We start from the raw sequence: 23,515 nt of genomic DNA, 5'->3' as shown, positions 1-23,515 counted from the left end.
AAGCTAAGAATGGCTTTCACATTTTTAAAAGGGGATATAGTTTGGATATTTGTCTCTTCCCAAATCTCATGTTGAAGTGTAATCCCCAGTGTGGGAGATGGAGCCTGGTGAGAGGTGTTTGGGTCACTGAGGCAGATCCCTCATGGCTTGGTGCTGTCTTTGCAATAGTGAGTGGGTTCTCACAAGATCTGGTCATTTAAAAGTGCATGACACCTCCCCAAACTCTCTTTTTGGCTCCTCCTCCTGCCATGTGAGATGTATACATCCCCTTCGTCTTCCACCATGATTGAAAACTTCCTGAGACCTTCCCAGAAGCAGATGTTGCCATGCTTCCTGGAAAGCCTGCAGAACCATGAGCCAATTAAACCTCTTTTCTTTATAAATTACCCAGTCTCAGGTATTTCTTCATAGCAGTGCAAGAATGGCCTAATACAGAAAATGTTACAAAACCAACCAAGCAAACAAACAACAAGCACATCACTGTAATAATGATCTCCTCAGTCTTCTGAACTTTAAAGTTTCCTTTTCTTGGAAGATTACTGTCTTCACCAGACAAACACTTAAAGACACCCTCCCTTGATCCTATAACCCTCTCCAGCTACTACCCGGGTCCTCACAGCTGTGCATGTGCTTTACGAAATCATGACAGTGAAACCCCTTGAAAGCCTTTATTATGCTCACAGAAGCTCTCTCTCCTCCCATTCTCCCTAGCACCACTCTAGCCAGGCTTTCACCAATACCAGTCCATCAAATCACTCTTGAATTCTGCAGTAATAAGTTCAGTGTGATGCTCTAGTACTTCTAAGCAGCATTTGAAAAACAATGGTTCATTCCCTCTTTCTCCTCACCCTTTCCTCAATCACTTTTTGGGTGACTGTTCCCTCACAGTTGCCCTCCTCTCTATTGCGATATTCTTTTTCAGCTCCTTTGCTACTTCCTCTTCTTTCCTAGTTTAAATATTGGAGTATCTTGGGCATCATTCTTACTTTTGTATCTACAATTATGCCCACATGATCTCATCTAGTCTCCAGGTTCCCTGTATCATTTGCAGTCTGATAATTCCCAGCATCTCTCCTGAATTCCAGAATTGTGTATTCAACTCCCAGCTGACATCTTTACCACCATTCATAAGCATCTGTATGTTACCACGTCCAAAGTTGCCTTTTTCCTGCCAAACCTGCCCTCTCCTCTAGTCTTGCCTTTTCAGAAATAACTCTACTGTTGACACAGCTGTACGCACACCACCTGTGGAGTCATCTGGATTTGTCCCTTTTGTTTATAACTCATATAGCATCAATCACCAGATTAAGTCTAGCTCATCTTCACATCTCCCTAATCAAACTGTTTTTGAACACCTCTAACTCATTCCTCCAGCCCAGGCTACCATGGTCTTTTGCCTTGATTACTGTAACAGTGAACAGTGCCCTGGCTTATCTTCCTGCTTCCACTTTCACCCCTAGAGTCTGTTCTTCTCCAAGACAGAGTGGTCCCTTTAAAATGTTTAGTCAGATCATGCTCAAAATCATCCAATGACTTCCCACACAATGCAAAATAAAACTGAAATTTCCCCTCATGGCCTATATAATGTCAAGGGATCAGGATCCTGCCCCCTCCTGGACTCTTTCCTGCCTGTTCACTGCAGACACAGGAGCTTCCTTACTGCTCCTCTTGCCAGTCTTACCCCTGCCTTGGCGCCTACCTGTCCTTGCATTTGCTCATCTCTGGCCTGGGCACTTTTCCCTACTCCCATCTCCAGTTATATTCATGACTCCTTCTCTTGCTTTGTTCTCTATTCAAGAATACTCCCACCTCCAAGATGGTGTCCCTGACCACCCTCTTACTCTCCCTCCCACCACATCACAGCATTTAAGCAATTGATATATTATATGCTAATATTTGATTAATTTAACCACTCTCTCACTCTCCCTCCCATCATATCACAGCATTCAAGCAACCGATATATTACATACTCATATTTGAATTGTCTACTTTATCCCATAATGTACACATTCAACAAATATTTGACAAAAAGAAGAGGAAAGTATCTAGCAGACCCATGTAAAGGAGTTTAACCAATTATGTTTGCTTCTAGATTCTTCTCATTACTACTTCAGCTCATGTATTACCTCCTCACTGAAGCCTTTCATGACTACCAATCAGAAGTAGCCCTGCTCTCTCCAGTCATTCTCTATTCCCATGCACCTGTCTTTGTCTCTTCAGAGCACATATCATTATCCAAAATGATGTGTAGCTTTATCCAGTTACTATGTAGATTTCATGAAGCACTAACTTTTTCAATGTTGTTCACTGTCCCCAAGGCCTAGACTGTGCCAGGCAGAAAGTTGGTATTTGTAAATACATATTGAATGAATGCATCAATCAACAATTGACTGAATAAAATATTTCTTTGCAATAGAAGGCACAAGAGGACACAGGATAAGAAAATGAGGATTGTATCAGAAATACACATGTATACACACACACACACACACACACACACACACACACACACACACACAGAAAGGAAGACGGGAATAGAAGGCATTTACCCACCCTTCCACAATGATGAGTTGACACTTTTAACCTCATAAGAAGTTGGGTAACTCACCATCTGCTGGTTTCTCCTAGACCACATATCTCTTCTTGCGCTCTGTGTGGGGGCCCTGAGCTTTGAGAAGAGCCTGCAGATGCTTTTGCAGAGGCCCAGATGGTGGTCAGGATGTGTCTGGAATCTCAAATCATCCCTGGCTGAGGCTCACCTCTGTAACCTGCTTTGATCTGAAATGCTTCTGATGGGTTTCCAGAATGAATACTGCTGAGGCCTGTCGGGAAGACAGGTTTGGAAGTTTTGCATTTTTGGAAATGCACCCTGCTGTCAGTAACCCCATGTTTGTATTTACATAGAGGATGGTGAAAAACAAATGAACTCATTAGGATGCCAAGTAAAAGGGCAATCACTCTAACCTGGGAACATGGTGAACCAAAAATATTATGTCTTGCTTGTTCCTATCCCCAGTGCCTAGCACACTGGCAGGGCTACATGGTGCAGTTATGCAGGCAACACATCGCACAACTCCATGGGGTGGCATTCTCATCATAACCTATGTGAATAACAGTCCCTGGCATTACACAGGATGCAAAATACAACCTGCATGGACCTACACTGTGGTTATGATGCATGGCACGTGGACACAACAAGGTGCTGAATAAAATTTGCTGAATCAATGAGGGATTTTTTAAAACAAAGCCTAGGGGGCTAATTTGCTGTCTGGGAACTATCTCAGATGGCCACTGGACAGGTGAATGAGACTTGGAATAGTCACATCATTTCAGAAGAAAGGAAGAAAGAACTGGGGTCAGTAGCCTTGGGACATTGCCTGCAAGATTTGCTCACTTTCTGGAAGTTGTAGAACTTGCCTACATAATTGATTTGATAAAATGAGTTCCCCAAAGCTAGGAAAGTAGGATGCTTGTATTGTGAGTAAATCACTTTCAGTGGTTTGCTTCCCCTTCTGTGGATTGTGTCAAGGGTGTAATTTTGGAAGCTCTATCAAATGTGCAGGTGCTTGGGAAACTTCTATCTGGCCTCCCTGACCCTACTCTTGCTCCTCCACAGTTTTCTTCTTACCAACAGTCCAAGTTGTCATTCTAAAACATAAATCAGTTTCTAAAGCTTCCCACTTTTTCCCGTCTTGCTCAGAATAAATTCCTAAGCCCTACATATATAGCCACTGGCTACCCCCACCCCATTCCATTTTCTACTTCCATCCTTTACACTCCAGCTTCTGTTTCTCAAGTCACTCACACTCTCCTCTGAGCACCTTTTCCCTTGCTTTTCCTTTTGCTATTTCATTTCATGCAGGTTTATGCTTGAAGAGCACCTCCTCCAAGAAGCCCTCCTGACCATTCACATCTCATATAGGAGTCTCAGTAAGATCTATCTCCCATCTTCCTCTACTTTTCCTGTCTTTCTATCATTTTCTACTTGTTTGTTTGCACATTGTCTCACTTTTCCATAGAATATCATTTTCATGAGGGCAATGAATTTGTTTTGTTCCCCTTTCCATCCCCTGGCACCTAAACACGTACGTGGCACAGGGTGGCTTTTTGTAGACATTAGTGGGATGCATGAATAAATGTTTGAAATTGGAAAGTGCCAAAACCCAGCAAACTGGATATAACCACAAAATCACTGGAATATAAGGCTATGGATATGGGGCCATTCTTTCACCATCTGCTACCTGATAAAATCGTAATTTAATGATACTAAAAGGAGACATTTGGTGAGGCAATTGCCAGAAGCAATGATCTAATCAAAATAGTATTTTAAATGCAAAAGTGTTATTGTCGAGTCAGAGCTGCATAGAAGGATGCATTTGAGAAGATACTTTACCTAGCAAGAACATTTCCATGCATGGAAGTGCTCTTACTAAATATTGTTACATTATTGTGTAGTTATGTGTGGAAGCCCCATTCTCTTATCCATGGAAGAGGTTACCAGTCCACTCAGGTCTTCTCAGGTTTAAACTGTTCCTAGGCTGAGTGCAAGGGTAGGATTGGTGCTGGAATTCAGTTTCCCCATGTTTTCCAACACAAACTAGCTTCTCTCCAGCAGTGGACAAATGGCATATACACAAGTCGCCCTGCCACCTTATCCTCCAGGTTCATCTCCTACCATGCCTATCCTAGCTCACACTACTCTTCTAGTCGTTTCTCAAATAGCCTTGGCATGCTTCTGCCTCAGCACTTGCTGGTCTTTCTACCTGGAATGCTCTTCTCTTAGATCTCCTCAGGGTTTGCTTCTTTACATCTTTGTGCAAAGGTCGTCTTCTCAGTGAGCCCTGCTCTGAGTCCCTATTCCTAATAGCAGACTGTGTGCCCCATCCTGGTATTTCTTCTCTTATCTACTTTTTAAAAAATATTTGCCACAGTCTGATTTTCTCTTTATATTTCATTTATTCATTTAAAGTCTGTCTCTATCCACTAGAATGCAGACTTGGGAATTTATCTCTTTTACTTGCTCATGCCTCCTCTGCATGCACAACAGTGGCTAGGATATAGCTACCCACACATATGTATATGCATATTTTAATATAGATACATACAGAATGAATTAACTCATTCAATCCTCACGAAAACCTTGTGAGACAAATACTGTTGTTATTCTCATTTTACAAACAAGGAAACTGAAACCCAGAAAGATCAAGTAATTTGTCCAGGGTAAAATAATTGGTCATTTTTATTGTCCGTATCCCAGAGCATTATGTGAGTCAGGTCCTGATAAGCAACTTTTTTTGTCCCTTTCTGGCTCTGGGACCTTAGAAAAAAGACCTTAGAGGCCTTTGTAAGCCTCTATTTTCTACTCTGTAAATGGGGATGATATCAGTCCCTATTTAGAGTTTGGTGTGGAGTTTCAAAGAGGTAATCTATATGAAATGTTCAGACTGGTGATTGACACACAGAGAATGTTCAACAATTGGTGTTCTGGACTCTGATTTGCACCATCATTTTTAACAATTCTAAGTAGTATATTTTGTAGAAGTTCTATAATGCACTGTCACTTCCCTTTTGTTAGCTACTTATATTCTGGCGAACATTCTGGTACTTCTGTCTTTGAGGAAGTTTCTAATTTCTCCCCTTTCCAAAAATCCTAGAAATGGAACTACTGGGTCAAAAGTTGTTCGTACTCTAAAAGCTTTTGATATATAGCATAAAACTACCCTCCTTAAAAGATCTGATCAGTTTGGACATTGATTTGTAATAGATAAGAATGTTCATTTTTCCCACATCCTCACCATCACTGTGTATTACTGTATGTTTTCATCTTTACTGTTCTGAAGACTAAAAATTATATATGAGATTGGACATTTTAATATATTCATTGAAGGAATTGATTTTGAAGTTATTTATTGAAATTGATTACCATTTTAGAAAGTCTTTTTTATGTTTAACAGTGCTTGGTCATCCTTGACCATTAGCTTTGTCTACGCAATCTTCATGACATACTCCCTTAGCAAGATTGATCTTGCACAGGCTGTTCTTGCTATAAACCTACTTTCTTATTTTCTCAGACATTAATGTACATGGCTCTCTCTAAATAGTTTATTGAGGGTAGAAACTGTATCATACTCCACAACAGATTCATTCATTCATTCTTCCATCTAATCCACAGGGATTTATTGAGCACTTACTATGTACCAGTCACTGCTCAGCACTCTAGGGATACAAAGTAGAACTGGAGACAGACCAAGGCCTTGCATTTAAGGTACTTTCATTTTAATGAGGAGATACAGGTACATATGAACAAACCAATAAGTGACATAAGTTACTGATGAATAGGAAGAAACAGAATATGACTGGGGTGGAGCTCACTTTAGCTGGGGTGGAGGAGATTTAAGGAAGCCATGATATGTGTCTGTAGGCTGAGCTCTAAGTTCTTTGAGAAGAACACAGCATGAGAAGGTCTGTGTGACAGCTTCCTATAAAGAAGGCACATCCTGAACCAAGGTCCTGGAAAGGAAATGGCCCTGGCGTTTTCAAGAGCAGAAATACTACCAGCAAGACTGAAGAGAAGTCAGCAAGGATGAGAAGAAATTGGAAATGAAGGTCAGAAAGCTAAGAAAGCAATAGATTATCTAAGGCAGGTCTGGTAAGCTTTTCTGGTAAAATTCTGGTTTATAAATATTTTTAGCTTTGCAGGTCATATAATCTCTGTCACAGCTATTCAACTCTGTCTTTGTAGCAATAAAAGCAACCATAGGCAGTACGTAGATGAATGGATGCAGCCGTATTCCAATAAACCTTATTTATAAAAACAAGTTGCTCATTGGACAGGCCCATGGGCTGTATTTTGTGATCTTGAGCTAAACCTCCTGGGCTCTAAGAAAGAGTCTGAATACTGTCCTAATTGTAATGGTGGCAGGGAGGCAATGATAATAATAGTAACAATAAGAAACCGCTGGAAGGTTTTCTAAAAAGCAAGTGATGTGATCCTCACTGGTTGGGGTTGCAGGTCATGTTACAGGTGCTTTAAAATTGATTGTTAAATAACAGGGGGACATTCTGAATGAAAAGGAAATTATTTTAAAACTCGATCTCCTAGAATATCTAGCTCAGGGGTGGTAGGCACTGAAGGAATAAAGATAGTATCACTACAGGGAACAAAAACCTTTCTTAGTTGCTGTTTCAGAACATCTACTAGTCAGGGGTTTTTTTTAGACCTGTATGAAGGGAGGCCTTGGATCAAAAAATCACCGTTGGTTATAAGTCAAGCAATGAATTGGAACATAAAGCTGAATGGGAGCACACAGGCACATTAGAGAGACAATTTTCAATTTGAGGCATCAGAGGACCTGTTATAGACACCAGTGCTTCTGCATCAGCTAGACTGATTGTCAGTGTCACCATTAAGAAATCATTTCCTTACATTTTCTTTTCCTAACAACTGCAGTAGGAAGCTGGATTTCTATGAGAAAATCAAATGATGATTCCTTTCATTTCCCAAACCCCTTTATTAGGATCTAAAATTCAATAAGCTTGCTTACCAATCATCCACACAGCTCTCAACCCTGGAATAATATGGGACGTCTCCTCTTACCTGGCCATTTCTAGAGATTTCAGTCCAAGGACTGTGCCATTAACTTGCCTCTACTGTTTATGTACTGTTGCCATATTGTCAACAATGAAGCATCTTAAGATTCTGACCCATTCTTAGTAAACTGTAACTGGGTAATGTCCCAATTTAGAAACTAATACAAAGGTTCCAAGGCCTTATAAAACACTTATCCCAGCCAGGCGCGGTGGCTCAAGCCTGTAATCCCAGCACTTTGGGAGGCTGAGACGGGCAGATCACGAGGTCAGGAGCTCGAGACCATCCTGGTGAAACGCCGTCTCTACTAAAAAATACAAAAAACTAGCCAGGCGAGGTGGCGGGCGCCTGTAGTCCCAGCTACTCTGGAGGCTGAGGCAGGAGAATGGCGTGAACCCGGGAGACGGAGCTTGCAGTGAGCTGAGATCTGGCCACTGTACTCCAGCCTGGGTGACAGAGTGAGACTCCATCTCAAAAAAAACAACCACCAAAAAAAAAAAACCACTTATCCCTATGCTGTCCACTCACTAAAGATTTGGGAAAAAAAGATCAGCATTTAAGTTGAACCTCAGTATATGGCAGTAGAAACATCTATGTGGTTCTTTACTCTTCAGTTAATTTCTTTAAAAAATAATGCACAAGGTATTTCCATACCTCAAGATCTAGAACATGAAAATAAAAGAGAATGATCTGATTGCTGGGTTAAAACCAAGGGCTCCATTCATCCGGCATTTGGTGTCACACCAGGCAGCAGCCTTCACCTCATCAACAATTTAATTTGGCCATGATGCCTCAACCCAGTAACTTTGACAGGGAACTGGGAAGGTTACCAGAGAAACACAACGGAATTGACAGAATTGGAAGGCAGATTTCGCCAGCCTAAATATCTGACCTTGATGCTAAAACCCAATCATTACAATCTGATCTAGGGCTTTGGGTCTGTTAGCCAGAATCTTCCAAGTATGAACAACTGACTCCTTATATATAAATCAAGCCTTTTTTGGAAACAATCTAAGTCCTTTGCAAGCGATAAATCACTAACATGAGATCACATCTAAGTTGAAAGTGAGGATGAAGAGCCTGCAATATGAAAAGGAAAATGAGATGTTTTGTTTCAGTCATTCATTTGTCCACCAATAGATTTCTACTGATTACTTACTGAGTGTGAGTTTCCTCCTGCAGGTATTTGGAGACATCGAGAGCTTCAAGGAAGTGCTAGTTTAGTGGCATTAACTTGTCTTTTACATTCCTTGCCACAGTATACCTTGCTCTATGATCTCTCTATTGACTATTTGTGACCTGTTTTCTTCCCCAACACCATCATGTACATGTGACTTAGATGGGAAAATGTGGCTTTTGTTGAGTTGGGATATTCCACAGGGGTCCTCTTTGAAGCCTGCAATTGGATACCTATTTATTTGAGGTTGTTCACTTCTCAATGCTTTATGACTCAAAAACTTTATGGCAAAACCCAGTCAGACCAATAGAGCCAAATGTGGTCCTGAGCTGGGTGGGTAGAGAGCAACCAAATGTATTATAATAGGTAACAAGCTGAGCCATCTGAAGGTGCACAACTCCACAGCAGGTGGCATGTGCCCTGAACTCTTATGCCCCAAGTGCCAGTCATTGGAGGATAGCTTTATTCATTAGGAACTGCTTACAGTTCAATAGCCAGAGATCCATTATACTCAGAAGAAACTAGTGTTGTGGTAACGTACTGAGAATATACCAAAACAAGGAAGGCTGTATATGGGCAGTATTTCTAGTATATGGATATTTTTCAACAACAGTTCTTGTGATTACCCATAATATACATCCATTATGATGGTGTTGCAGTCTCATTCCAATGTCTCATGCTTTACTTGGGGAGGGAGGCCATAGATTGAAGTCAGTGTTCAACTTTCCTCTCCACCAAATATCCTATGAAGCAGAGATGGGAGGAGAATCATATGCTGAGTACTCATCTAACATTCTTTGGTATGAGGGGTTTACTGGCCTCTTTCTGAAGGGGAATGTAAAGGTACTATAAGTGACTGCCAGTTCTGATCCAATTTTTGCTCTAAGGGATTCTTCTCATTCTTCCGCACTCTATAGGTTGTGTGCTAACCTGGGTCTAAAAATATGAGCATTAGGAAAGTCCATTTAAATCATGATTGGTAGCCAGTGCCTGTCTTTCCAGGGTAAAATTTCACATCTTAACTGTCATGCAATCCATTACTTATAAGCAATGAGTAATTTTCTAAAGCGTAAGCCCAGGCAAGTCACACTACTATCCTATAAATCATTGAAATACTTCTCCCCTTGTTTAAAGAACAAAGTCCAAGCTCCTTAATAGGGCACACAGGATCTTCTAGGGCTTTACCTCTACCTGTCTCTCCAGTGTCCGCTCTTACAATCCTGCTAATTTATACTACAGCCTCTCCTGACAGTTCCCACAGATATGTGACTATTTTACCTTCTGGGGACCTTCCAGCCAATGCCTAGATAGACATATTTTGCTATGTGGAACCTAGGGTAGAAGAATAAAGTTATCCTTTACTGAGTATTTACCATGTGGTAGAGAGTGTTTAAAGAGCTTTACATGCTCTAATTTGCACAATTCTAATATCATTACAAATATATTTCTAGGTTCAGTACTGTGCAAATAGGCCAGTTGGCATAAGGCCACTTAATGATTACATTTCAAGAAAAAAAGAGGAAGAGGAGAGAAAGAGAAGGGTTTCTGTACAAAGCAATTTGTCATGGGTTTGTGGAGGTATAATTAATATATAATAAACTATTTCATGTTGAAGTATGCAAATTGATCAATTTTGACTTATATATCTGTGAATCCACCTCCACAGTCAGGAGAGTGAACATGTATTACCCCCAAAATTTTCTCATGCCCCTTTGTAATTTTTCAGCCCTTCCCTGATTATTCACAGACAACATCTGATTTCTGTCACTACAGATTAATTTGGATATTTAAAAATTGATATAAATTGAATCATACAGTATATATTCTTTTATGTTCAGGGTCTTTTAATCAGCATTATTTGGAGATTTATCCATGCTGCTCAATGCATCAATTGTCCATTGCAGTTTTTTTGAGACAGAGTCTGGCTCTGTTGCCCAGGCTGGAGTGCAGTGGTGTGATCTTGGCTCACTGCAACCTCTGCCTCCTGGGTTCAAGCAATTCTCATGCCTCCACCTTCCAAGTAGCTGGGTTTACAGATGCACACCACCATGCCTGGCTAATTTTTGTATTTTAGCTAGAGACAGGGTTTCACCATGTTGGCCAGGCTGCTCTTGAACTCCTGACCACAAGTGATCCACCCACCCCAGCCTCCTAAAGTGCTGGAATTACAGGTGTGAGCCACTGCACCCAGCCTGGTCCATTGCTTTTTACTGCAGAGTAGTATTCCATTTTGTAGATAAATCCATCCCAATTTGTTTATCCATTTTACCTTTTCAGGAACACTTGGGTTGTTTTCATGGTGGGGCTATTAGAAATGAAGCTACAAAAAAAAAAATCCTCATGTACAAGTCTTTACATGAATACACTATTTCCTTTCTCTTGGGTAAAATACGTAAGAGGAATGGCTGGAGCAGTATGGTAGGTATATGTTTAATTTTTAAAAATACCTGCCAAGCTGTTTTCCAAAGCGCTTGTACCATGTTTTATATTCCCACTGGGAGTATATGAGCATTCTAGTTGTTCTTTATCTTCATTAGCATCTTGCATCATCACTCTTTTGAGTTTGTATGCTAAGCAATTTAAATATTTTATTTTACTTAAAACTAGATGTAGGAATAATTAGACCTATGGTAAAGAGGAAAGAAGTGAAGACCAAATAAGTTAAGTGATACATCCAGAATGTACAATGATTAGGCTCAAAGCAGTATAGGATGGTGGAGTAGAAGAAAATGCCCAAATAAACCAGCTTCTAGGACCGCAAGAAAAGAGGGTAAATGAGACTGGAAAGAATTCACAATTGGGCCAGTATTGTGACCTATAGTCTATGGAGCCGAGGATTTGGCAGTCCCCTGAGTGCCCATCAGCACACCATGCTCTGTTATGGTTTCCTGTGCTTTGAGAAAGGTTCTTTCTGAAAATGAGAGATGGTCTCTGATGCTTTGAGAAAAGCTAGGGAACGAACATGTGTCAGTTTATCCCAGTTCTGCTTATAAAGGTGAGGCCTGGGTCCCTATGGCTGTGTCTCTTAGTGGCTGAGGCCTCAAAGTGCAAGAAACCTAGGGGGAGAAGTGAGCTCCAGGGAGTTCTCCATGGGAGGTGGCAGGAAGATTCAAGGTCTGTTGTTGAGTCTTCCCTTTTAGAAGGAATTTCTCTTTCTCAGTATCTCTCTGTTCAAACTTTCAGTGATTAAAACCTTTCTTTTAATGTTGTAAGCTATTCCCTTATTTGTTTTAGCTCAGTTCAGTTTTATACAGGCCCTCGATATTTACCTGCTGAAGTAGCTATTCTAGCTAAAGCAAGGGTCTAAGATGGTTGAGACTCCAATTATCCTAGGTGACTGCATCTGAAAATAGTTGATTCATTATGGCAGAAAGAAAAAGGACTGCACCACCCCAAGCCACTGCTAACATCAGCCTTGCAAACAGCTGGTTTCTGACAGCTGTTTAGAGAGAAACTCAGTTATCACCAAGGTCACAGCAGGCAACAGAAAGAAAATAGTTTCATAGGCTTCTGATAGAAACACGAACAGACAAAACCAAACAGTAGAGGCAAGACCTCAGCAACCAGTATGAGTTCCTATCACAGCATGAGTGCACAAATGGCATCAGCAAAAACTATGTACTGGGACACCTCTCTCTCCTGTGTTCCAAAGCAAGGTGAAGATTCTTACCAAGCATGCTAGAAGAGAAAATATGGATTTTTGTTTTAAAATAAGTTTGGGTATGTGTGTAAATATATTTATGTTTATATGACTGGAAGTTACAACCAAATGATTGGACAATGATTGTCTCTAGGATGTGGGATAATGAGAGTTCTCTTTCTTTGGCTAGTTGTTGTTGATAATAGAGATTACTTTGGGAGGCTGAGGTGGGCATATTACGAGGTCAGGAGATCGAGACCATCCTGGCTAACACGATGAAACCCCGTCTCCACTAAAAATACAAAAAATAAGTCAGGCGTGGTGACAGGCGCCTGTAGTTCCAACTACTCTGGAGGCTGAGGCAGGAGAATGGCATGGACCTGGGAGGCAGAGCTTGCAGTGAGCCGAGATCATGCCACTGCACTCCAGCCTGGGCAACAGAGTAAGACTCTGTCTCCAAAAAAAAAAAAAAAAAAAAAAAAAAAAAAAAAAAAAAAAAAAAAAAAAAAAAAAATTAAATAGTGGGCAATGTTATTTTCTAAATTAAACATTTTGAAAACTGTATTTCTATTAACAAAACAACATAACACAAAATAAAAGATAAGACTTACTCTACTCACATATTTTCTTAATGCTTAAAAAGTCCAAAATAGCTTTCAAACCTGCTCCATCTTTCTCAGTCCCTTAAGCTTTCTTCAAACCAGTGCCATCTTTTGTCAAATTATTATAATAGATACTCAACTAGTTTTCTTACCTCTAGCTGCTTTTCACCCTCAAGCACTATTTCTAAAATTCTCAATTCAAAATACCCTATGCTCACATTTCTCCTACATTTAGAAATTTCTGCTGACTCTTCATAGCTTCAAGGAGAAAATTCAAACAGAGCCTTTCACAATTTGGCTTTGCTGCTTTTTACCATATCTTTGCCTCTGCTATAGAGTCCAGCCCTACAAAACGAGAGGGTGGTGGAATTGCATCAGAGGAAAGATCATGCAGAATTCAACAGGCACATAAGGCAATAATTCCTCTTAAGGTAGAACAGGTATTTCAGCTTACAAGCTACAATATTTTAAATTAACTTGACCCACTATGTGGAAAAGATGGGCCTCTTGCCAAAAGTTAATTTGGAATTCACATTATTCCAAAATTTGCACATAAAATGATGTTTCATTAATTCTGATTATACTCTCACATTTTATGAGTCAAAGTCCATGTAAGTGCAATCTGTCTCTTCTCTATGTGCTATGTATTGAAAACACTGTCCCTCACTTTTTAACATGTAATATAATTTCTTATACGTTGTCATGCCACTTTTTCTGCCTCTAAATTTTAGTCCACTTGTCATATTTTCTGTGAAGCTCCTTCTCCATGTGTCTGTCCTTCATTCTTTGTGCTACAACTGTCATATTTCTCACGCTTATTCAGTGTTTGTTTGAAGACCTACGTTGACCATTAGTGTATGAGTTCCTAATGGAAAATGCCACTGTTTTATCTCTGCATCACAGTCCTTAACAGAGTACCAGGGGCACAGTACATGCATTGTAAGTTTAACTACTGAAATACCATGAGAAAAATTTAAGCAAATCAAATAGTACAGAAGCATAAACTAATATATAGCTTCCTAAGAGAACCAGGGCTGCTCCTCGCTGTATGGCATTTGGCAATTTAACAAAAAAAGTTTGTAATCAGAGACAAAACCAACAAGAATTAAAGCACACCCCAATTCCCTGACTATTCTTTAAGTAGATTAATCCTTACGGAAAACTATCATTGGTTTTCACACAATGACAGCAAACAGCTGAATGGGAAGAAGCATCAAGAATTCGAAACTAAATCAGAAATAGCAATGGATTTCAAATTCCAGTTCTGATTTGTTAATAGTCCTTGTCTTAAACTGTATAAAAAAAGATTTCAAGACCATACCAGAGTACAGGGGAAGTGTGTCATAATTGATTAGTGATGTCTGCCTTGGGTATGGATGGAGAAACATTTATCTACCTGCCAAATATTTCTGATCCCTGTATTAGTTCTGGGCAGATTTTACTTTGTGTTTAGATTCTGAGGCGCTATCTGTTACATGTAGAAGATCAAAAGGTCTTGGTCTATATTCTCAGCCTCACAAGAAATACTGCTGGGGAACACCACTGTCTATCTATTCTATTGGTATCTCTGGTCCCAAGACCAGGGACTTGGTTCTGACTTTTTAGTGGTCTCTGGCCCAAGTCTTGGGACTGATGCTTCATTTAGACATTCTAATCTTTGACTTTGTCTTTGACTGTGGATTAGTGTCTTTCTGATCTCCTGGTTCCTTGATTTCTGGACCTTCACTTTGCTTGAAATGGGAGTTAATTGATTCCCAAAGGTTCTGAAGTTAAGAATCAAGTAAATATTTACAGGATGTCTTCTGTAAATGGGAAGAAAGTAGTAAGGCTTTTAAAAAGTATGGTTGGTGTCTACTGGCATTTTTCCAGCAAACTTGAAAAGTGAATAGTTCTATGCCCCATTCTAGACCTGTCAAACCAGTAGGGGATTACAGGGTTGGGGAGATATGTGATAATTTGTTAAATTCCTCAGGGGATGATCATGAACATGAACACAATTTGAAGAACCACTGAGATAAGAACCCTGAACTGGCTCAAAGTTTGCCTATAGTTGCCCCAATTCGGTCATTTAGTGACCAAAAGCTCCAGTGCAAATCAAGTTACTTAAGTTTTGTAATGTACTCTGGTTCTGTTATAATATGCACAGAAAAGTGGCCTGTGGGTGCCATTTTAGAGTACACAATTCTTTCTTCAAGCCACTTTCCTTTTTAGCAATTTTCTCTGCCCTTCAATTGCCTCAATCTTTTTCTTTTTCCTCTTCTTACCATCCTCCTATCTAAACAAACACACTTGTACACAAAGAAAGACCTTTGAGAACCTATGATCCCATTCCTTGTGTATCAAGATCATTTTCCCTTTGTAGAGTGACATTGCACAAAGCATGTCTCCCTGCCTGTGTATAAGGATATGCTGACTTACCTAGAAAGCTCTTCAGGCAATAACTGGCTACAAAGCTCCAGATGAACATATCATCTATAGAATTTTTCAGATTTTGACAGGGTAGGCTGCATGTTCCCTACCTGAAGCATACTTCTTTTCCTAGATGTGCAACTCTCTGTATAGATACAAACACAAGGCAAGCTTTTGCTTTTTATAGAAAATATTCTAGTCCTCAACAGATAGTGCCAGAACAAAATAATGGGATGTTATCACATCACACTGGGCCAGCCAGCTTCCACTGTGCTATTGATGTACCAGTTTTAGTGTGTTCTTGCATCATTACATCACCTAAATATAATTCCTGAATCATTCCCTTGTGGTTACAGTTCACCACTTCCATCCCTGGCCACATGGTAAGATGCTCATTCTAGAAGTCATGGGGTAACAATGATAAAACAAGATAGCAGTGTCTCCCATATCCTCCTTAATAAAAGCAAAAATAAACTTCATGGGGGTTAATATTTTGCAAAATAAATAAATAAATAAATAAGGAAAAGAACACTGCTTGCTCTTAATGTTGTGCTAATAAATTTGACAGAAGTTTTTACAGATATTCCTAGCATAATCAATATAAATTCAATTTCTTGAAACAGTAAATTGTTATTACTGAACTCACTGCCTAATTTTATTTTTCCTGTTATAACTCTTTGATTTAAAACACTTAAACTGTTAGATCTAAAGAAAAATGAAAAAGCTGTGATTTTGTAGGTTGCTGGCTTGGCAAAAATCCCTTCTGATGTGATCTCTTTGATAATGTGCCACTTTCCACATTTTAAATGCCATAGATTCATGTATACACGCTGGTATTTTCTCATTGGTTGTGCATGCTTCTCTAGCCATATGCCTATAAGTGGATGTGCATTTTCATATAATAACTTACTGTTCCCATTTGGCAATTCTGTGCCTTTAATTGTGTCAATCAACCACGTAAAATTTCATAACCTATTGAGAATACCCAAAGAAAAATATGTGCCTTCTAAAACTCTGGTATAAAAAGCACACTGCTTGAAGACAGCTTAAATTTCCCCACACTCCAATTCTACCAACACATTGTTCTCTAGAACAATTAGAATTTAATTCCTGAAACCTTGTTTTAATTTCAGATTTTTAAATGAATGTATAAATTATACCTGTGACTTTACTGAAAAGATCCATAATCATGACAAGAAATGAAAAATGAAATGGTAGAGACATATATTGTCAAACAGGCATTACAATCAGACTCATCTATAAAACCACTATAATTATTTTTCCTTTTTATATTCCTCAAGAATAAACTTATGGGAAAGGTTTTATGTCTTTAACCTGTTGCATGAGGTATTGAGTTGTTTTAATAACAAAATAATTATTATCTCCATAGGCTTTTATGATACTCATCATTCCCTATAAAAAGTTCAATAGTTATCAACTTACCAGCATATATTTGGGGATTTTTTTTTCTTCTCTCTATTGTATTTTACCACTCTAACTCATATTTTACTATTCCCTTGGCCCAGGAATACACAGAAGAAATAAAATGATATTCAAGTTGGTTTCACAGACAGTAAACATACATTATGAAATTGAAACATGCTACGCTTATTGAGCATATATTTTAGAAGAACTTTATCTAAAATACTTTATGACTAAAACCATAATCTGGAACTATTCACTCTCCTTGATTTTAGATTCTGTGTGGCTTCATGAAATATTTACTTTTTTAAAAACACAGTTCAAAATTATAGCCCCTCTGAATTACACAATTTAGGTAAAATACATCTTTTCAGCTGGAAAACTAGAAGCCATTAATCCTTTGTATGATTATGGAGAACAGAGGTAACAAAGAAAAACTAGAGTAATCTAATTCTGGGATACACAGGTTGTTGTAAATTTTTAGACATTCTGAGTCAATCCTTGTTTTTCCCACTTAAGTCCCTGAATGTTTCAGAGATTTGTCCAAAGTAACATGGAAGCAGACTAGACCCCCGATGTGCTAACATCTAATCAAGCTATCCCTAGACCCTCTTGTGCTGAGTATGTCAGTTAGAACTCTAGGTCCCAGTTGTACTAACCTGCCAGAGCTGCCTACATCCACTGAAAGACACCATATCTTATCAGTATCAATATATTAGGGTTGATATTACATGAAACTATAGCCACGTGGGTGAGTATAGGAGTCAGATGTATAAGAATCATGTTGGAATCTGCCATAGAATTGTCTAAATCAAAGATTCACAAGACTTATAACTACCTGGAAGGTGCGTGTGAACTAGCAAATATGTTGGCCTCAAAGTTTCACAGCTTGATGACACTAGCTCTGCACCAAATATTGACTCTTCCTCTTTCAGAAAGTCACGTCTCTGATCTCACTATGAATTGCTGGATGTGATTAATGTCCATCTAGTTGTAGGGAGACTACGGTGAAATGCTAACCAAATCTTTCCTATAGTCACCCACCTGGGTATATATTGTGCATATACAACTGGGCAACTCTATTCTTTTGTAAAGCTTGAGTACTAGATGCAATGGACAGCAATAGCCTAGGTAGCCACTAGGAAGAGAGACAGAGCATTTACACTGGTGATAATAATGACCATCACACACTCCCCCACCTAGAGGAGAAGGTACTATGCTCCTCTTTTCCTATCCCCAAAAAATATGTGGGTAAGTGGAGAAGGTGGGGATAAATGAGTATGAAGGGTTATTCTAGATAGATTAGATAATTTTATACTAGATAATCTCTCACTACATTTAATAATTCTATAATTTAATTAATTTGAAAATGCTACATCTGGTTGGTTTCCAGTGGAATGAATGTGGCTCAGTTTTAGATTCTTAGAGCACTGAAGTCTACTAGACCTTGAATTGGTTCTCTACTCTTGGGAATACCATTCTGCATATAGAGAACTTCTTACTTTATACAATCAATTTGGTTTCAGTACTTACAAAAATCAACACATTTTCAAAAATGATGTTATGATGTTCATTTTCACTTACCTTTTCCGCTGATTGAGCGGTGCCAAAAAAAATTGGAATGAAGGCAAGCCATACTATACATGTCGTGTACATAGTGAATCCAATGGGCTTGGCTTCATTAAAATTCTCTGGTACACCCCGAGTCTTGATGGCATACACAGTACATGTGACCATGAGAAGAATGCTATATCCCAAGGAGCAAATGATTTGGAGATCTGTAATGTCACACTTGAGAACTCCTCTGGCTTGCTCAGGGTTCATCGTCTTATGTTCATCATAGTCTATGATGATGTTGGGTGGATCAACACCAAACCAAATGAAAACCCCTAGAAGCTGAACTGATATTAAACTGGAAGTGATTGCCAGTTGTGATGTTGGGCTTATGAGTCTGGGAGCTGTTACCGATTTCTTGCCCTGCTCAAATATGCGATAAATCCGATTTGTTTTCGTCAAGAGGGCTGCATAACTGATGCACATACCCAAGCCCAAGAAAACACGCCGGAAAGAACACACTGCCACATCAGGTTTGGCAATCATCAGGAAAGTGATGATGTAGCAAAGAAAGATGCCTGTCAAAAGAACATAGCTGAGTTCCCGCCCAGATGCCCGGACAATGGGCGTGTCATTGTAGCGGATGAAAGTGGCCATAACAAAGATGGTGGCAATGATCCCCAACATTGCCAGGAAGACAGGAATCACAGCCCAGGGGGAGTGCCACTCCAGTTTGATGATGGGAATATCTTGGCATCCGGTTCGATTTTCATTGGGCCTCTGGTCATAGGGACAATGCTGGCATGTCATCTCATCAAACTGGTACTGGTAACCATCGCAAGGTTCACAGGTCCAACAGCAAGGAGTTCCTTTCTGTGTCTTCTTTCTCTGTCCAGGCTTACATGGTAGTGTGCACACTGAGGGAGGTATCTCTCGGACTCCTTTACCCCACTGCATGTCTTCTATCTGTAACATAAGAAAGAAGAAGGTGAATCAGGCAGATTCTTCAAGAGAGTAGAAAAAGAACACCAGCAACAAACAGTACTCATGGCAAGTGACATTTCAGCTGTGATGAGGTTGAATTAGCTTTCCCTCAGCTTGCAAGAGTTACAAGTATGATTTGAGCCCATACCATAGGGCTCCAGCATCCTCGCTCTTCACCATTAGTGTGTTCTCAACATGCCAGATCTTAAGAATTCCCTGAGGCGATACAAATTCCCTCTTCCCATTCCTGACTTTCCAAATATGAACATCCTGAAAAAGAACCTGAGGGGCTGTATTTATAACAAGTGCCCAGAGGATTCTTGTGAGCAGATAAGTTGAGAAAAACTGGCATGCAGTCTACTGTCTTCCCCTGGGTAATAAGTGTAAATGTCCCCAATCAAGTAAAAAACAAAAACAAGAAACTATGGCAGTACGAAAAGCTACACTCACCTCCTTTGTTAGGTGTTTTATTTTTAAAAAAAGTTCTAAAATTATTTTGGATAATACTGTAGTGCTGGCTATCTTCCCTAAAATTCTGTAAGCATTACTGTCATTTTCACTGAGAACTTTTGCAGCAATGTGAATCTATTATCACAGGGGGAGAAGTGGGGCTTACTATTGAAGGCTTTAATTGTATTAGACTATTTCCTATGAATTCAGGAATTATTTGATAAGAAAATAATATGGTCTGGAAACCTTTCAAGGTTGGCCATCCCCCATTTGCAGATGACATTTAGACTATCCTAGAGGAGAATGTATTTGCTTAATTGAAACACTGGTTTTCTGGAGGGCAACATAACCAGCAGTGTTCTGAGAAATAATGGCATTAGAAACAACAGGAAACTTTACTATTGGGTGGAAATCTCATTAGAGTAGGCATCTCTCCTCTTTGCCAGCACAGCATCTGCTCTTTCTCTTCCCTGGTATCAGTTCCTCAGATTCCTTTTCCATATGCTTTCTGTGCAGTTGAACTTACACTGAAGCTCTTGGGTTGTGCACATGACCCAGGCCTAACCAATTAGTATATTGTAGTGGTTCTCAAAATTAAGAATGCATCACAATTATATGGACTTGTTACAATAGAGTCTGCAAGATTTTCTGATTCATTGGATCTGGGATGTGGCCTGAGGAATATGCATGTTTTTTTTTTTTTTTGAGACGGAGTCTCACTCTGTTGCCCAGGCTGGAGGGCAGTGGCACGATCTCGGCTCACTGCAAGCTCCAACTCCCAGGTTCACGCCATTCTCCTGCCTCAGCCTCCCGAGTAGCTGGGACTACAGGCGCCCGCCACCACGCCTGGCTAAGTTTTTGTATTTTTAGTAGAGACGGGGTTTCACTGTGTTAGCCAGGATGGTCTCGATCTCCTGACCTCGTGATCCGCCTGCCTCAGCCTCCCAAAGTGCTGGGATTACAGGCGTCAGCCACCGTGCCCGGCCAGGAATATGCATTTTTAACAAGATTCCAGGTGATGCTGCTAAGGATTGTTCAGGAACCACATTAGTCAACTACTGATACATTCCAACCTCCTAGCCACAGAGATTGGGTCAGAGATGGCATAATTATGTCCCAGGTCATAGAATTTAATGTCATGACTTTTTCTGAGGTCACATAGGATAAAAATATTTGTTTTCATTGGACTCAGAGTTTCTAGGATATAAGGTGGCTAGTGCTGATGGCTAAAAGAAGGAGTTTATTAGAGACAGAAGCCAACATAGAAGGAAGTTAAGTGGAAAGACAATGATCACTGGTGAGCTTGTTTGAGTTCCTGGATATAGTTATCACTGAAGCAAGAATTTTCCTAGACTATGACATTATGTAAGCCAATAAATTTATCTATTTAAAAATACTTTGAACTTTATTATTAATCCTTGCAACCAAGAGTCCTGAGCAATATATGCATGAAATAGTTTTAGTATTCACAAGTCACAAAAGATGTACTACCTCTGCAAGTTAAACAGAATAATTCCAATTAACAATTAATGCTGATTTTCCCCATAAGTAGTTAATTGAATTTTTAATACAATTGAACTAAACAATAGACTAGAAAAATACTGGAAAGTCTGAGACATGTTTTCAAGTGCATAATTTTAAGACATAAAGGCAAAAGATAAATAATATGTTGCATATTGGAATTTCAGTGTTGTGTTAATATATTGAATGAAATGCATAACAGAGAGTGATTCTTCCATCAATGCTTGAATGTGAACTACATTCAAATTCTGAATTGGATGTAGTTAACTCAGAAAAATAAATGGCTCAGGAGTTAAACTTGGTAAAACAGCATAACCTTTTAATGGTTGAATTTAAACTTTAACCAGAGACCCAAGTATCTTCAGATGACTCTAGTGTGAACTTATTTTACCAAGCATAAAACCCAAGTCAGCACTAATAAATCACTAACTATAAAGCACAATCTTCTCTTTCTCAATATGATAATTTTTGAGACAATAAGTCACTGGAAGCCATCTCAAAGTCATAAAATTAGGGAAATAACTTATGACAGGAGAGAAAGATATGCATTGACTTTACAAATGTCAAATTTCAAGAATTGGAAACTAAAAAAATTGCTGGTATTAATACAACCAAGATAAATACATTTGCTTGATTTCAACATTAGTGGTTACTAATGTGCCACATAATTAAACTTTACAGGAATAAATGTAGGGCTCCTACAAATATATAAACAAATTATCATCATATGTAATACCTTACAGCCAGTTTCAAATGCTGCCAAGTCATTATTTTTCTGTTGGAATAAAACAAAATACCTGGCAATGCTGCACAGCTTTTTATTTTCTCAACTTATCCAAATATATACAAGAGCTGTAACCATGGACATCACACTGACTGATCACTTCATTTGTTTTCATTTTTCGTTTAAAGCAGGTTTCAACTCAATTTAATTGTATATGTTAAACCAACAAAGATTCCTCCCGCTCCAGATGGATAAAAGTCTCATTTACTCCCTTTGCTAACAAAAATCATTATTGAAAATATAATCTGTGTTCCACGAAGGTACTGATTAACCTTTAAAAGCTCTAGTAAATGAGAATTTTGTTAATATGATGTGTATCATTTGTATATATCTACACCCATCCACACAGATACGCTGCCTTGTTTCATAAGAAATAATCAGCTGCAAATGCCCATGGGTATCTATTTTAAAGGAAGATAATTATTTAATGCTATGAAAATCAAGTCTAATGTCAGTTTACAAGAAGGCTAACAGGAATGTAAATTTCAAGTTTCTCCTAAACTCTGCAAAAAAACTGTGTTTCAGTTAGCTGGAAAGCCAGATGTAAGGTGCAGAAAGATTAAGAAAAAGACTGACGTGTTTATCATCTTCTTCATTAGAAGATGCAAGTTTACATTTCTCCATAAAGATGCATTTTCCCCCTGGACATCCAAAGTTTATGGCTTTAGGGTACCTGGTCTGCTTAGTAGGTGGCTCCTGGGGAAGGGCTCTTGAGGTCCTAGCTTTTGGCAAGAGAACAGAACTTTACATCTCCATCTCATAGCAAAAACTGACACTATACATGGCAAATAGATTGCATAGATAAATGGATCAATAGTTTAGGCAAAGAGCAAATTATGCAGTTCTGGTCAAAGAAAGCAAAAATAAGCTGCTTGTAGAGTCCTAGGAAAGTGTTTTTCATTCTTATACAAGTGGAACAAAGAACGAATATGCTATTGTTAACTTAAAAAAAGAAACTCAGACAGACACGCTGTCTGGAACAAAAGATTTCATTTGGGAAGAGCAAAGGGTTGTAACCCGGGGTGTGCAGCACACCCAAGCGAAATTAAGACAAAGGAAAGACACCCACACAAATCGCTTTGAAAGAAAAGTCACTGGTCTCAGAAACTCACTACAGGAGTTGTCATTAGTTCACTGGGGGAGGTAGTCATTGGTAGGCAACTGTCCTGATCTGAGGTTCTTATCTGAAATACTGTAGGCCAGAGAAAATTCCTGTGAGAAGCTCTTCTTGCTGTTTGCAAGCTATGAGCAAGACATTCAGGGATGCAAGTATGTCAGCTTCTTTGTTATGGCCCTCACTAACTCTATTTTGGTTAGTGTTTTGACATGTGACTCTATTTTGTACTTCTCATTTCCACACTGCCTTCAGCCTTTGAACTTTGAT

The 23,515-nt window shown here is 39.2% G+C and overlaps 1 protein-coding gene across 1 annotated transcript in view; it reads right to left on the bottom strand.

Annotated features, from left to right (window-relative positions):
- Positions 1-23,515, bottom strand: part of GRM7 (glutamate metabotropic receptor 7) — a 912,442-nt gene that overhangs the window by 145,479 nt on the left and 743,448 nt on the right. The window contains exon 8 of the mRNA XM_050778591.1: positions 18,423-19,358. Coding sequence (XP_050634548.1) covers positions 18,423-19,358 — 936 coding nt within the window. The remainder of the gene's footprint in view (positions 1-18,422; positions 19,359-23,515) is intronic.

This window comes from Macaca thibetana, chromosome 2 (genome assembly GCF_024542745.1).
Source record: "Macaca thibetana thibetana isolate TM-01 chromosome 2, ASM2454274v1, whole genome shotgun sequence".
Taxonomy (NCBI): domain Eukaryota; kingdom Metazoa; phylum Chordata; class Mammalia; order Primates; family Cercopithecidae; genus Macaca; species Macaca thibetana.
This window is presented reverse-complemented; position numbering and strand designations above follow the sequence as displayed.